General features: G+C 40.5%; 1 protein-coding gene across 2 annotated transcripts; it reads right to left on the bottom strand.

The window, feature by feature from the left end:
- Positions 1-394: 394 nt before the first annotated feature.
- On the bottom strand, positions 395-7,295 carry SMCO1 (single-pass membrane protein with coiled-coil domains 1). 2 transcript variants are annotated; one of them, XM_040249912.1, is made up of 3 exons: positions 7,126-7,295; positions 3,518-3,667; positions 395-1,317 (listed from the first exon to the last, which is right to left on the bottom strand). In XM_040249912.1, the coding sequence occupies exons 1-3, from the start codon at positions 7,173-7,175 to the stop codon at positions 873-875; spliced, it is 645 nt and encodes a 214-aa protein (XP_040105846.1). In that variant the 5' UTR covers positions 7,176-7,295; the 3' UTR covers positions 395-872. The 2 variants fall into 2 exon arrangements, with proteins under 2 accessions (XP_040105846.1, XP_040105853.1); XM_040249919.1 differs by lacking the exon at positions 7,126-7,295 and adding an exon at positions 4,545-4,761.
- Positions 7,296-15,782: the final 8,487 nt, after the last annotated feature.

Raw genomic sequence — 15,782 nt, 5'->3', positions numbered from 1 at the left:
GTTCCAGTCTCTCTCTCTTCTGTGGCATGGTTTCTCTAAACAATGTGTCTGGAGAAGGATAAGACTAAGTGCATGTATCTGGCAACCAACCTATTTTCAAGGAGGAACCAGCAAGGTAACACATCTTGTATTACTTCTCATCCTTCTCTACCTAACTTCCCTCCAAGGTGTTACTCATTCTGGTTGTCCTGAATTTGTACCTTCTAAATTAAGTAACTTTTGCCTGTAGGGCAGGATCCACACTTTAAAATGTTTCTGTTATTGACACTACATATTGCATGGCATTTGTTTAAAAAAGATTATAAAATATATGATCACTGTGTGGGAATTCCCTTTCTAGTATAAAACACCTCTGGAACTGTACCAGAAAGAAAATGCACATCAACATACGAAATATAGTAGATTTTTTTTATTTACTACATCATACATTCACATGTTTCAAAATTCATAAAGTACAAAATGAATTAACAGTTGAAAAAGACTTCTTCCTACCTTTGATCCCTAGCCTCTAATTAGTTTTCTTCCCTAAGACAAACAATGTTACCACTTTTTAATGTATTTCTCCAGAAGTTTATAGATATAGTAGCCTATGTATTTGTTTTTGCCCTTTTTTTCCCACTGAGCAATAATGTTGGAAATATTTTAAAACACATCTTGGCGATAACTCTGTGTTACTATACAGTTACATGAAAGCTTCTTCATTCTTTTATATTGCTACACAGAAAGTATCCATTGTACCAGTGTATTATAATTTAACATTCTTTTCACTTTTGCTATAAAAATAAGCCTGTAATAAATTGTGTATATGTATTGCTTCCCATTTGCAAGATAAATTATACTAGATATGGAATCTCTGAGTCCAGTGTAACAGATTAGCTTTTGACTGATGGTATCAACTCTTTTAGGGTTGACTTTTTCTCTTGGGGGGCCATCTCTGCTTTCCCCTTCTCAATGACCTGCACAGCCTTCAGCAAACCATCCTGCAGAGCCTGGTTCTTTACCATATTAGAGATCATGAAATTGATATCTCTTATATACATCTGCCTTACTTTAGCAATGTAGTGTTCTGCCTTGTTACCATGTGCTACAAAGAAGATACACAGTGCTGTGATATCTGCTTCTTGCAACCCACAGTCCTCCAGAACAGACTCCCATACAACTCTGATGCGCTTGTTCTTGACTTTTCGTCTAAGGATGGAGGCTAAGGTGGGAAGACTTCTCACCAGATCTGGCAGCTTCTCAAGCACACAGGTGTGCAAGTGGACAAGTACTTCAATGACGTAGCTGTATAAAATATTCAATTCCATTGAAGTGAACCTACAAAAAATGTGGGCACTTCTTAAGCAGTAGAACTCTCTATGTACAGCCATAAAGTGAATTTTATTAGGATAATTCAAAGAAATATAAACATACTAGGAGAACTTTAAACAGATTGGGTTAGAGGTTTCCAGTGAAAGAGAACAAGACTTGGATCTCTTGACATAAGAAAAGCCATTGTTTATCTAAGCAGTTTTGTGATCTAAGCCTGGCCACAGTGCTTGCCCTAGAACAGGTCTCAGTAATTCATGATCTTAAGGGAAGTGATGGAATGTTGGAACAAAGGAAAGGATATTAAGAAACAATAGTTCAGTGATAAGTGTTGGTTGCTCAGTTGTGTCCAACTCTTCATGACCCCATGAACTGTCGCCCACCAGACTCCTCTGTCCATGGGATTCTCCAGGCAAGAATACTGGAATGGATTGCCATTTCCTTCTCCAGGGGATCTTCCTGACCCAGGGATTGCACCTGGGTCTCCTGCATTGCAGGCAGATTCTTAACCATCTGAGCCACCAGGGAAGCCCAATTCTTCCTAAAAGGATATACATAACAATCTGATACGTATTTTAGAGTTCTGCAGGAACTAAAGCCCCACCCAGGTGGCGGTGGTGGTTGTTCAGTCACTCAGTCATGTCCACCTCTTTACAACTCCATGGACTGTATGTAGCATGCCAGGCATCCCTGTCCTTAACTATCTCCCGGAATTTGCTCAAACTCATGTCTATTGAGTTGATGATGTCCTCCAATAATCTCATCCTCTGTCACCCCTTATCCTCCTGCCTTCAGTCTTTACCAGCATCAGGGTCTTTTCCAATGAGTCAGCTCTTTGCATCAGGTGGCCAAAGTATTGGAGCTTCAGCTTCAGCTTCACCATCAGTCCTTCCAATGAATATTCAGGATTGATTCCCTTTAGGATTGACCGGTTTGATCTTCTTGCTATCCAAAGAACTCTCTCAAGAGTCCTCTCCAGCACTACAGTTTGAAAGCCTCAATTCTTTGGTGCTCATCCTTCTTTATGGTCCAACTCTCAAATAGATTTAACTAGACAGATCTTTGTTGGCAAAGTATTGTCTCCTCTTTTTAACACACTGTCTAGGTTTGTCATAGCTTTTCTTCCAAGGAGCAAGTATCTTCATTTCATGGCTGCAGTCACCATCCACAGTGATTTTGGAGCCCAGGTGGAGGATAGAATGATGATGTTGACCTTTTCTGACCCTTTTGACTTCAATCATTAAAGCTTGAATTCTGTCAACCTTTGCCCCAGTTCTGTGCTGGTCTCCTCTGTTCAAGCTCCTTCATGAATATGCATCTATCCTTAGCTTAAAACTTTCTGATTTTGATATTTGGGAAGACACTGCTTAGGGAAAGATCCCTGCTGTTCTCCTTACTTGCTGCAAGTAATAAATCCTTCCTTGTCCAAATCTGTGGCTTGGTTGTGTCTTTTGACCCAACACACACCAAGAGGCTAACCCAGCTTTTGGGTTCAGAACAGAAGCAGCTGTTATAGTTTAGAAAATACTTTAGAAATAGGGCCTGTCCTATTACAAAAGCCAAGACATGCAAGCAACCTAAGTGCCCATCAGCAGATGAATGGCTGAAGAAGATGTGGTGTATATCTACAATGGAATGTTACTCAGCAATAAAAAAAAGAGTGAAATAATGTCCTTGCAGCAACAAGGGTGGACCTAGAGGTTACAATACCAAGGGAAGAAGAAAGACAAACATCACAATGTCACTTATATGTGGAATCTAAGAAAATAGTACAAATGAACTTACTTATGAAATAGATTCACAGACACAGAAAATAATTGTATGGTTACCATAGTATAAATTAGGAATTTAGAATTAACAGATATATACTATTAAAATAATTTTTTTTAAAAAGAAAAGAGGATTTGCACTCAACTGGATAGCTTAGATCTCAGGCCACTCATACTACAAATTTTTCAATGGCAGAGCACTTACATTATCCATCTCTGTGTTATTCAAACTTTGCCAAGCAAGGGATTCTGAGATGTGTACCACAGTATGGGAAGTAAACCAGCACTCAAATCAATCTTTTTTGAATGAATGAGCCTGAGAAAATGTGATTTCTTCACAACCCATTGTTGGAACCATATTAAGAAGCGCAGTTTTAGAATGACCAGTGCAAGCTCTCATGAAACCACAAAATTCCACTGATTTCAGATTAGGTACTCACTTGAGTGACAGAACTGCTGTCCATAGCTCATCTTGGGCTCCCTGGTTTGCCAAAGTCTTGCTATGATCTTCAAATTTCTGTGTCAGATTATCCTTGATGAAGTCCAGTTCTTTAAAATGTGCTTCTAAAGCTTGGAGCTTGTGGTCTACTCTATAGTATAACAGAATCAATGTTAATTTGGGTCAGAGCACAAAACTAAGATTTCGCCTAAAGATAAAGCTACAATACATTATTTACAGTCACCACCAGTAGCTACTTCAATTTTAAACAATTATGGATAGATGTTCCCATTTGCCATTCTCTCTAGTCATCATCCTAGTTCTTGCATTCCTTATATTGCCGAACATGTGAATTGTCTAATTATCTCAACTATCTGCCTCATCTTTATTAATATATTGTACCTCATACTTTAAGAAGTATTTTATACAAACTTCAATTTGATTCTCATAACAACCATAAGTAGTGAAGCAGTCATTTTTACTATTTTACAGATAAAGAAATTGAGTCTCAAAAAGATCAAGACTTAACCATCATATAGCTATTAACAAGTGCTGAGACCCATATTTATTAAGGTGGCTTTCTCCACCTTATTCTGACTATCAAAGTCTTATCCATCAGGGATAAGCTCATTCCATGCCTGCCTGAATCCCTCAGCCTTTCTACCTGGAGATCTGCTCCTTGCCTGCTTCTCTGTCACAGACACTGTCTCTATTACTTGTCACTCCCCATCTCTTCCTTTATTTTTAGAGTTAGCTTCTCGTGATCTAAATTGTAAACTCTTGAAGAGAGAGGATCATAGACTATTTCTTGAACATCTTTATGCTTGTCCCCCAATACCTAGCAGAGGTCTTACACAGAAGTAATAAAACATGTCTTCTATGACATTTGTGATATTAGTGAAATGCTAGGCAGTTTAACAGCAAAAGGGGGACCTGAGTTGCTCTGAACAACCCTGATCATTAGAGGGCGCTGTGGCACAAAAATTACGTCTAACTGAACCACAAAGAACTGAAACCCCACAACTCACTTGCGTGAAGTCACCCACATTGTCTTTCATGAAGTGATACACAGCCAGTTTCCTGAGTTTCTATGTCCCCAGTGACCTGAATACTGTTGTGATTGCTTAGGGTTCTGTCCTTGACCATCTTCTCTTCTTGGTCTTCACTTTATTCCAAGGTTAATTAGCTTCAGGTACCACCCCTGTCCTTCCCTGGTGGCTCAGAGGGTAAAGCGTCTGCCTACGGTGCAGGAGACCTGGGTTCGATCCCTGGGTCAGGAAGATCCTCTGGAGAAGGAAATGGCAACCCACTCCAGTACTCTTGCCTGGAAAATCCCATGGACGGAGGAGCGTAGTAGGCTACAGTCCATGGGGTCAAAAAGAGTTGGACACGACTGAGCCACCTTACTTCATTCACTTCACTTCACCACCCCTGTCCTAAGCTCTAGAGCTGAATTTTCAGCTATGTTTTGTACATCTCCTCTTAGATGGTGGTATCAGACTCAACTGTCTTTAGCTGAATTTACTAAGTAAACCCCTCTGCACTCCATCTTCAGAAATTGCAGCAATGGAATTTTCTCATTGCTCTGGATTCTATATGCGTATAGATAAAGCTCTGTATGAAATGTGCATTTTCATTGGGAAGATCTCCTGGAGAAGGGAATGGCTATCCATTCCAATAGTCTTGGGCTTCCCTGGTGGCTCAGCTGGTAAAGAATATGCCTGCAGTGCGAGAGACCTGGGTTTGATCCCTGGAGATGGGAATGGCCACACTGCAATATTCTTGCCTGGAGAATTCCAGGGACAGAGGAGCCTGGCAGTGTAGAGTCCAGGGGTTGCAAAAAGTCAGATGCAACTGAGCGACTAACATTTTCACTTTTTTTCAAGGCTCTGTATGAAATATGCATTTTCATAGGAACATAGGCCTACATGACCTAATATGCCAGCAATCTGGCAGCAAGTCAAAACTATTATATCTGGTAAACTCTTTGTATTAACTTTTAGACCATAAGATGTACTTCTTATAAGTTATCTCCAGCTTGAACTCTAGAGATAAACTCTAGCTTGTCAATCAGTAATAGGTTTACATAAATTGAAGCAATTATTTGGAATCCTTTCACCAAAAGGCATCCCGCAGTTCAGTTCAGTTCAGTTCAGTCGCTCAGTCGTGTCCGACTCTTTGCGACCCCATGAATCGCAGCACACCAGGCCTCCCTGTCCATCACCAACTCCCGGAGTTCATTCAGACTCATGTCCATTGAGTCCGTGATACCATCCAGCCATCTCATCCTCTGTCGTCCCCTTCTCCTCTTGCGCCCAATCCCTCCTAGCATCAGAGTCTTTTCCAATGAGTCAACTCTTCCCATGAGGTGGCCAAAGTACTGGAGTTTCAGCCTTAGCATCATTCCTTCCAAAGAACACCCAGGACTGATCTCCTTTAGAATGGACTGGTTGGATCTCCTTGCAGTCCAAGGGACTCTGAAGAGTCTTCTCCAACACCACAGTTCAAAAGCATCGATTCTTCGGTGCTTAGCTTTCTTCACAGTCCAGCTCTCACATCCATACATGACCACAGGAAAAAACATAGCCTTGATCGTTCAAAGGCATTCCTAGATCGTTTCAAATAAATCCTAAGGAACATGTCTGCAAATCTGCATTTCTGTGACAGTTGTCCAGCTCAGTTAATGGGATCACCATCTACCCAATTCCTTGAACTAGAAATCTCAGAATAAGTCACTATTTTCCCCCTTTCTCTCCATCAACATATCTCTAATCTATTCCCTCCTCTCTATCTCTAGTAAGTCAGTTAATCACCATCTTTCACTTCGACCTAGGATTACAATAGTCTAACTAGATTTCTGCTTTTCACCTCCAATCCATCTCCGAGAGCTATTCTTCTAAAACACAATTCTGTTCTCATAACTTGACTATTATATACATTTTATGCTGCCCTGACTTGCCTAGTGATATTGCTAGAGTCAAGTTGGATCTCCTCAGCAGGAATTGTAGACTCTTTAACCTTTGCCCCTATCCTCTGTCAGTCCTCTTGCACAACTTGGTCACCAGTCACATGAGACATCTAGCTGCTGACTGAATACAGTATGATAGTCCAGGCATCTGTGGTTTACACAGACTTTCCTCACCCTAGAATTCCTTCCCATATTTTTATTTCTTGCAAACTCCTACTCACACTTTCAGATCCAGTCTAAACGACCCTTTATGAAGGGCTCCTTTTCCTACCATCAAAAGCAAATTCATTCCTTTCTCCATGTTCTCATAGCCCTTTAGGAACATCACCATTAAATTGTAAGCATTTTTGAATAAATCTGTTATTCCAAAGGCTGTGAGCTCCTTGAGGACCGAAACCACATTTTACTTATTTTTGTAAGCCCAGCATATAGCGCATGCATTAATCGAATGGAATATAGCACCTAGGAGGAGATTTTTATTATTAATGGACACAATTTTTGAACCTGAACACATTAACAGAAAAAGAATTCTAATTAGCATGCTTGTAGTTATTTGCCTGTTTTTATTCTTCATTCTTCTCCTACCCATTTTCCCAGAAAAGCTGACCCATGCTTGCTCCCTCCCTGTAGCCCTTAGCAACCTTTTCATTGCCTCCTTTAAGGATATCAGGGTTGTGGTTTCATTGTTCATCTTCTTAAGGCAAAATGAAAAGAAACAAAACAAGCAAAACAAAAGCCCCACAGAGGTTTGAATCCAGGGTTTTCTGCTGCTATCCACTCAGCAACAGGCAGCAGCAGTGTGAGTATTCGATCTAAATTCTGCCTGAAAGGTCACTCAGTACAAGAAGCTTTTAATAGCTTGTACATCCAAATATAGTTCAAAGAACTGATCGTGTGAACACAGGTGTCCTGGGATGCACTATAATATTTGCCTTTGAAAAATGACCCATAGTACATCAACATAGTAAAACAACCAGATGTAATTGTGACTCAGTGTATATTCTGGTAAATGGATATATAGGTACACAAATGTATACATATACTAGGATTAAATTTGATGGAAATACTACTCTCAAATTTTAAGAGCTTAATTTCACTTAGAACTTAAATTAGTTTTAAAGAAGCTTCAGACCTTTTATGATGAATTATATCAATGCAAAAAAAATCTAACCAGCCTTGCTAAGTTGCTTCATCGTGTCCGACTCTGTGCAGTCCCATAGATGGCAGCCCACCAGGCTCGCCGTCACTGGGACTCTCCAGGCAAGAACACTGGAGTGGGTTGCCATTTCCTTCTCCAATGCATGAAAGCACTCAGTCGTGTCCGACTCTTAGCGACCCCATGGGCTGCAGCCTACCAGGCTCCTCCGTCCATTGGATTTTCCAGGCAAGAGTACTGGAGTGGGGTGCCATTGCCTTCTCCAACCATCCTTAGAAACTAATAAATATTTATTAAGCTTATAGTATTAGATTAAGTATCAGAAATAAAAACAGGCATAAAACAGATTTCTGAATTCAAGGGGTTTAAATACTAACTGAAGAGGTATTTAAAAGATAAATACATTGAAAAGAAAAAAATCTATAAAAATATTGTGTGCTGAGTAGATACAGACCATAAAAATCATATATGATGAGAGAGTATGTCACTGAAGCCTTGGATAATTGAGTATCACTCACATTGAAGGTGAAATTTGGTTTTGGCCTTAAAGGAAATGTAGGTCATTGATTATCAGAGAAGAGAGAGAAGAGTATTACAAACCAGAGAAACTGAATAAAATCACACATGTGGATGGCAAGGTTATGTGAAGTGGTCAGGGAACAATGAGTGAGTGTCTCTCAAGCAAAAAATGTATGTGAGAAAAAGAAAAACAGCAGCATTTAAACTGATTAAGAGTCAGGTCATGGATATATTCATTCATTGAATAACATTCATTTATTCAATATTTGCTGACTGCCATAAATTCCAATTGAATGGATAAAACCTATGAATGAATGACCAGCACTATTCTAGGTACTGGGAATAAAATGAAGAGTAAGACAAAATCCTTACCCTAAGAAGCATACTAGTAGGGAAACTGAAAACAAGGATTATAAAAAAGTGGATGGTTCTAGATACCCTGGTAAGGAGTTTGGACATATGTGTTGGTTCTGCAAAGTTATTCTAGTATGGGTATTTAAGATGGATCCAAATAAGAATAAAACCATAGGCAGAGATGTCCCTCAGGAGACTGATATCACAGTCAGCTGTGAGGTGATGAAATTACAATGTCTGTCCTCAGGAAAGAGATAGATCTGAGAGACAATATAACTGCTCAAGGACCCCTGGGGGTTGGAGTCAGTAAGTCTCATGTGAATCTTCAGAAAAGCCTGGGTGTCCTGAAGGAATCAAGTCCTTCCTTGTCTCAGTGGGAAAACCTTGCCAGGATCTTGGTGTCCTATCCAGTGGCCATCATCCCCAGTATCTCCCCATCTTCATTATTTTTTCCTCATTAACAAAATCTAAATCCAAATATTGTTCAAGTATTCAGCAGCTGTGTGCTTCAGGAGACTCTGGGATCCACCCTATCCAGTCACAAGGAGGGTAAATCTTGATGAGAACAAGCCAATCAGTAATTTCATTAATGTTGCCATTATCATTGGTTTAGGAAGCGGCAGGTGGCAGAATTCTGGCCTATGAAATGTGAGAGGAGGTTTACTGTAGGGCTTCTGAGAAAAAACTTTTTTTATAACTTGTGATAAAATGCACATAATATAAATTTTACCTTTTTTTTTTTTTTTTTGGTGGAGAGCAGTGGGAAAAATGGAGGAAAGTAGTCAAAAGTTACAAACTTCTAGTTATAATAAAATAAGTAAGTCTAGGAATGTAATGTACAGCATGGTGACTATAGCTAATAACACTTTTGTATTTTTGAAAGCTGCTAAGAGTTGATCTTAAAAGCTCTTATCACTGGAAAAACAATTATAACTATTTATGGTGATGGAGTTAACTAGACTCAATGTGGTGATTATTATGTAAACATACATATGTTGAATCATGTTTTACACCTGAAACTAATACAATATTATATGTCAATTATATCTCAATTTAAAAGTTTTACCATTTTTGACCATTTTAAGTGTACAGTTCTGTGACATTTAGAACACTTACACTGTTGTTCAAACATCACCACCATCCACCTCCAGAACTTTTTCATCTTCCCCAGCTGAAACTCTGCACCCATCAAACACCAGCTTCACATCCTGCCCTCTTCCTAGCCCTTGAAACCACCATTCTACTTTTCATCTCTATGATTTTGACTACTCTAGCTCCTTATATAAGGGGAATCATGTCCTCTTGTGACTGGGAGAAGAGTTTTTCTGATGATAAAAAGAAATACATGGAAGAAAATGCTCTCTTAACCCCTCAATATTGTTGGGTCTTCACGTGATGCCTGGGACTGCAGCATCCAAGCTATGACAGCCATGAGGGGAACCAGCTCAGGGACTTCCTCAAAAAAAAAAAAAAAAAATAGAGCTACTACTATATGATCCAGCAATCCCACTTCTGGATATACATATCCAAAGGAAATTAAAAGAGGGTGTCTATGAGAGACCTGCATGCCCGTGATCACTGCGGCATTATTCACAATAGCCAAGACACGGAAACAAGCTAAGTGTCCAAGAAAGAGGGAAATCCTGATGTTTGCAACAGCGTGGACGACCTTGAGGACATTATGCTAAGCAAAATGTCAGACAGAGAAGGACAAGTACTGCATGGTATCATTTATATGTGGAATCTATTAATAAATAAAAAGGTAAACCCATAGAAACAGTAGAAAAGTGGTTGCCAGGGACTTGGAGTCGGGGGAAGAAAGAAACTGGGAAAACGGTAAAGTTAAATAAAGAAGAAAGACACTGTCACTGAATTAATCTCCCCTAGAACTGTTTCACTGCTGCTGCTGCTGCTGGGGCTGCTAAGTCGCTTCAGTTGTGTCCCACTCTGTGCGACCCCATAGGCGGCAGCCCACCAGGCTCCCCCGTCCCTGGGATTCTCCAGGCAAGAACACTGGAGTGGGTTGCCATTTCCTTCTCCAATGCATGAAAGTGAAAAGTGAAAGTGAAGTTGCTCAGTTGTGTCCGACTCTTTGCGACCCCATGGACTGCAGCCTACCAGGTGCCTCTATCCATGGGAGGGGGGTGCCATTGCCTTCTCCGTAGTATGCTTATTTTGAAGAATAATGACTTTGCCTTATTGATTAAGCCTTTTATAGTTCAGACTTGGTCCTTAAGGAATTCAACGAATGAAGGAGACTTTGTGTGTCTGGAGGTGCCCATCACACAGCATTCAGGATCTTAATTCTCTGACCAGGGATTGAACCCAGGCCCTCTGCAGTGGAAGTGTGGCAACCTAACCACCGGAAGTCAGGGATTTCCACGAAGGAGACCTTATACATTAGAGTCTTCTTTGCTGGGGTTTCTTCGGAAGCACTTCATTTCTCTAGAGCTAACATTAGTTTTCTTCTGGGTAGACCTGTGGCTAGTATCTTGACAAGGAAATAAAACAGGGAAGGAAGAGAGGAATGGGTGGAAACTCTGACGTAACCTGGCATTTCTGTCCTCAGATCACTCAGAATAAGACGTTGGGGAACCACCCCCAGGCCCTGGAAGAGCGTTTAAAACAGGGTAGAGGGCAAACGGCTCTGCTGTGGATCAGAGGCTGGCAGCTGCACCCACAGTGCCGCTCCCTCCAGGGTGCTGCCTGCCTGTCCAGGTGCAGTACTGGTCCCCTCCTCACACTTGCATGGCGCTTCTTGTTCTGTGCACACCGAAACAGGACCTGCTCATCGCTGCATCCTGGATTGCCTCTCTGGTATTTGGCCTGTTGTCTGCCCAGGATTTTGAATTTCCTGATCTCTTCTGCCAGTCTCACCGGCTGCACCCTCCTTGTCCCCTGTCATATTGGTTTCAAACTTTTTTAGCTAGTGAACTTTATTTTTTTACAGCAGTTTTAGGTTCACAGGTAAAATTTATATATCCCTGCCCTCACACAGACTTAACCACATCTGCCCCCCACCCCCTGCCATGATAGACAGCCTGCACCATAGTGTATATCTGTTATAAGGGACGAACCTACACTGACACCTCCTTATCACCCAAAGTCTCTAGTTTACATTAGGTTCATTCTAAGTATTGTCCAGTCTGTGTGTGTGCCAAGTCGCTCAGTCGTGTCCGACTCTTTGCGACCCCATGGACTGTATGCCGCCAGACTCCTTTGTCCATGGAATTCTCCAGATAAGAGTACTGGAGTGGGTAGCCATTCCCTTCTCCAGGGGATATTCCAGACCCAGGGATCAAACCCAGGTCTCCTGCATTACAGGCAGATTCTTTACAGTCTGAGCCACCAGGGAAACCTTGTCTAGTATATAGTTTTTGACAAATACAGTATAGGTATTCACCATTGGAATGTCATAGAGAATAGTTTCACTGTATGCTCTGCCTATTTATTCTTCTCTCTCTTCCCACAAACCTCTGGCAGCACTGATCTTTTCACTGTCTCCATAATTTTGCCTTTCCAAGAATATCATATGGCTGGAATCATACAGTATGTAGTCTTTTCAGATTGACTTATTTTTACTTAGTAAAATGCATTTAAATTTTCTTCATGTCTTTTCATGGCTTGATAGCTCATTTATTTTTATCTCCAAACAATATTCCATTGTCTGTATCACAGTTCTTTTATCCTTTCACCTATGAAGGAATCTTGGATACTTCTATGTTTTGGTCTCTATGAATAAAGCTGCTATAAATAATGTGCAGGTTTTTGTGTGGACATAGGTTTTCAGTTTATTTGAGTAAATACTAAGGATCTTGATTGCTAGATTGCATTGTAAGAGTATGTTTAGTTTTATAAGAAACAACCAAATTGTCTTCCAAAGTGGTTGTACTGTTTTGTACTTCTACCAGCAATGTAATTAGGGTTCTCGTTGATCCACATTCCTACCAGCATTTGGTGTCATCATTGTTTTGGATTTTGGCGATTCTAATAAGTGTATAGTGGTATATCATTATTTCAATTTGCAATTCCCTAATGACAAATGATGCTGAATATCTTTTCTTGTGCTTACTTGCCATCTTTGGTAAAATGTCTGTTCAAGGGTTTTGCCTTGTTAAAAGTCAGATTGTTTCCTTATTGTTGAGTTTTAAAAGTTCTTTGAATATTTTGAACAATAGTTCTTTATCAATTGTATCTTAAAAAAATTTTTTTCCCACAAATCTTTTTTATAGCAAAGTTGCAACCTAGATTCCTACCTGCTTTCTGTTGCAGGGTACAGATCTTTGAAAGAACGCTGTACTCAAGAACTAAACAGCAGTGATGAGAAGTAAATAGTACTTTGGTTGGTGAAAACAAGCATCTGAGAAATAAGCGTCTAAAGCAGCTGCAGGTTTTTGTTGTTTATCCTAGAGCTGAATCAAATACTAACAACTGAATACTTTGAGCACTGAACTCAAAGTACAGATGCTAAGTGAGTAGTGTTATTTCTGACTCAGGGAAAAGACCCAGGAGTTTTTGCCAGATATTAAGTTACCATAAAGTTTACTAATAGCCACCTTGCTCTACAAGTTCTTGTAACAGTAGTACTGCTGCTGCTGCTAAGTCACTTCAGTTGTGTCCAACTCTGTGCAACCCCATAGACGGCAGCCTATCAGGCTCCCCCGTCCCTGGGATTCTCCAGGCAAGAACACTGGAGTGGGTTGCCATTTCCTTCTCCAATGCATGAAAGTGAAAAGTGAGAGTGAAGTCGCTCAGTTGTGTCCGACCCTCAGCGACCCTATGGACTGCAGCCTTCCAGGCTCTTCCATCCATGAGACTTTCCAGGCAAGAGTACTCATGTGGATGGAAATAAGACTTGTTAAAATGATATTGAACACTTTGTCAGGGGGCTGCCAACCTGATTTCCCCCACATTTTTAGATTGCTCACTGTTCAAATTTCAGGAAAATGCATTCAGTCCCAATATTTGCCTACAGCTGTACATCAGAAGAAGATTTCTTTAACTTGCAAATTTATAAAGATTACAAAAAGGATTCATTGAGAATGAGTTCATATTCTTGAAAGAGAATTCCATACATTTTATCATGTCCATGACCAGACTCAATCTTTCATCTGGCCCCGTCATTGGATAAAAGCAAGATCCAGACAACAGCATTGATTCAAGGCAATCATTCCATTTGCTTGCAATCTGCTTGGTTTTCTTTCCTCTTATTTCTAAATCCCAGTTTCTAAAACCTTGTTGTCCTTCAGGCCAAACTGTCCTTGGGCTCTGATCAGATTGGTATAAATTCTTGTTCTATCCCTTCAAATTAGATCTGTGAGCTTGTGCAGGTTACTTAATATCTCTCAGTCCCTATTTCTGTATTTTAAAATAGAGGCCATTATCAAAGGACTTTAGAGGGATTGACCCTTAATTACCCACAGAGGGAACCTGTACTCTGTGCTGGCTTCCTTCCCTTCTCTGTCTCACTTTCCTACTTCTGTACTATGGGCGCTTCCTGGAATTGTAACTGAGCAGGACCCTATAGGGCCTTCCCAGGACACAGCACTACCCATGCCCCCATACACGTCCTCTACTTGCCTTTTAATTTATTTATTTATGGCTGCACTGGGTCTTCATTGCTACAAGTGGACTTTCTCTAGTTGTGGCAAACAGGGGCTACTCTCTAGTTGCAGTCTCAGGCTTCTCACTGTGGTGGCTTCTCTCATTGTGAAGCATGGGTTCTAGGTATGCAGGCTTCAATAGTGGCAGCACTTTGGTTCCATAGTTGTGGCACATGGGCTTAGCTGCTCTGCAGCATGTGGGATCTTCCCTGACCAGGGATAGAACCCGGGTCCCCTACGTTGGCAGGCAAGTTCTTAAACACTGGACCACCAGGGAGGTCCCCTGCCTGCCTCTTGTTTGTAGAAAAATTTTAGCCTCCTAGGCCTTCCATGAATTCTGAAGAATAAATTTAATCAGAGAAATGAGAAAATGCAGAAACAAAGGAAAACAGTCAAACAAGACAAAATAATAATAGTTTAGTCATCGAGCAAAGTCAAGGAACTTTAGTTCCTCCTCAAGGACTTAGATAACATTCTGAGCCATATTCTTTGAGGTATTTTGCAGACACTGAAGCCCCCACCAGATGGAAGAAGTTAACTGCATCCTGTCCACAAGCACGTAGATCCCAGATTGGTTGGAACCAGAAGGTTGATGATGTTGACTCCTGAGTATCTCACCACCAACCAATCAGAAGAATGTCCATGAGCTGATCACACATCCCACAACCCCTCTTAGCATGTATCCTCCTCCTCTTTTCCCTAAATAATTTCTAGGGAGTAGGGAGTTGGTTCATTTGGACATGAGTCTACTTCTTTCCCAGGATTGCCAGCTTCCTCAATCAACCTATCTTTCCTTTTATTTAGCATTTCTCTCTCTGTATAGGATTCTTGAGCCATTAGCAGCCGAACCTGAGTTAGGTAATGGAATCATCTCACACGCCAAATGCAATTCTCATCTTAGGTCCTGCTCTGGGGAAAGCCAAATTAAAAATACACCTGTATTCTCTAGAATTCACCTGTATTCTGTCTGTCTATACTTGTATGACATTTCTTTATTTTTTATTTTTCTGTATGACATTTCTTATTCAAATATTAATCTCAAAGAATCTCCGCAGACTCTACTTGCTAGATTGACTCCTGATCCCCAGATGTGTCAGTGTGATAGGCATACTCGTAGACAGCGGGGTTCTTATGGAAACTTCCATTAAGGAACTTGTGAAAAACATACAAATAGTTTACCCACTCCGAATATGTTGGTATTTTTTAAATGAATAAGTGTTTTTAAAACATTGAAGTGTAACACACACAGAACACTGTGTATCATAAGTTTGTGAAAATTAATAAAGGAAAATGTCACTAAAATGGCATTGAGAGGCCGGAAGGGGGAGCTTTTTTATGCAGTACCACTCAAGTCAGTTAATTACAGGAAAACTGTCAATTACAGATCCCAATAGAAGAATCACCAACAAGAAAGAATCATCAATTACAGGCCCCAACCAGACAAGGTGTATGTTGAGTATCCTATAAGAAATCAGCTACCCCAGTAACTTAACCAATGAGAAACTGTCATCACCCTGAACTCCCACTTTTTTCCAATGGGCTTTCATTCATGATAATAATCTTATACTTCCACCTTTTTCTCTATAAAATAATGTTCTTCTCCTTTGTTGAACTTGCTTATGGTTTTTGCTGTGGCTTGTTTGTCTTGAACTGCAGCTCTCTGCTA

The sequence above is a fragment of the Oryx dammah genome, unplaced genomic scaffold (genome assembly GCF_014754425.2).
Source record: "Oryx dammah isolate SB20612 unplaced genomic scaffold, SCBI_Odam_1.1 HiC_scaffold_2, whole genome shotgun sequence".
Taxonomy (NCBI): Eukaryota; Metazoa; Chordata; class Mammalia; order Artiodactyla; family Bovidae; genus Oryx; species Oryx dammah.
Note: the sequence above shows the minus strand (reverse complement) of the source record. Positions and strands in the feature narration are given on the sequence as shown.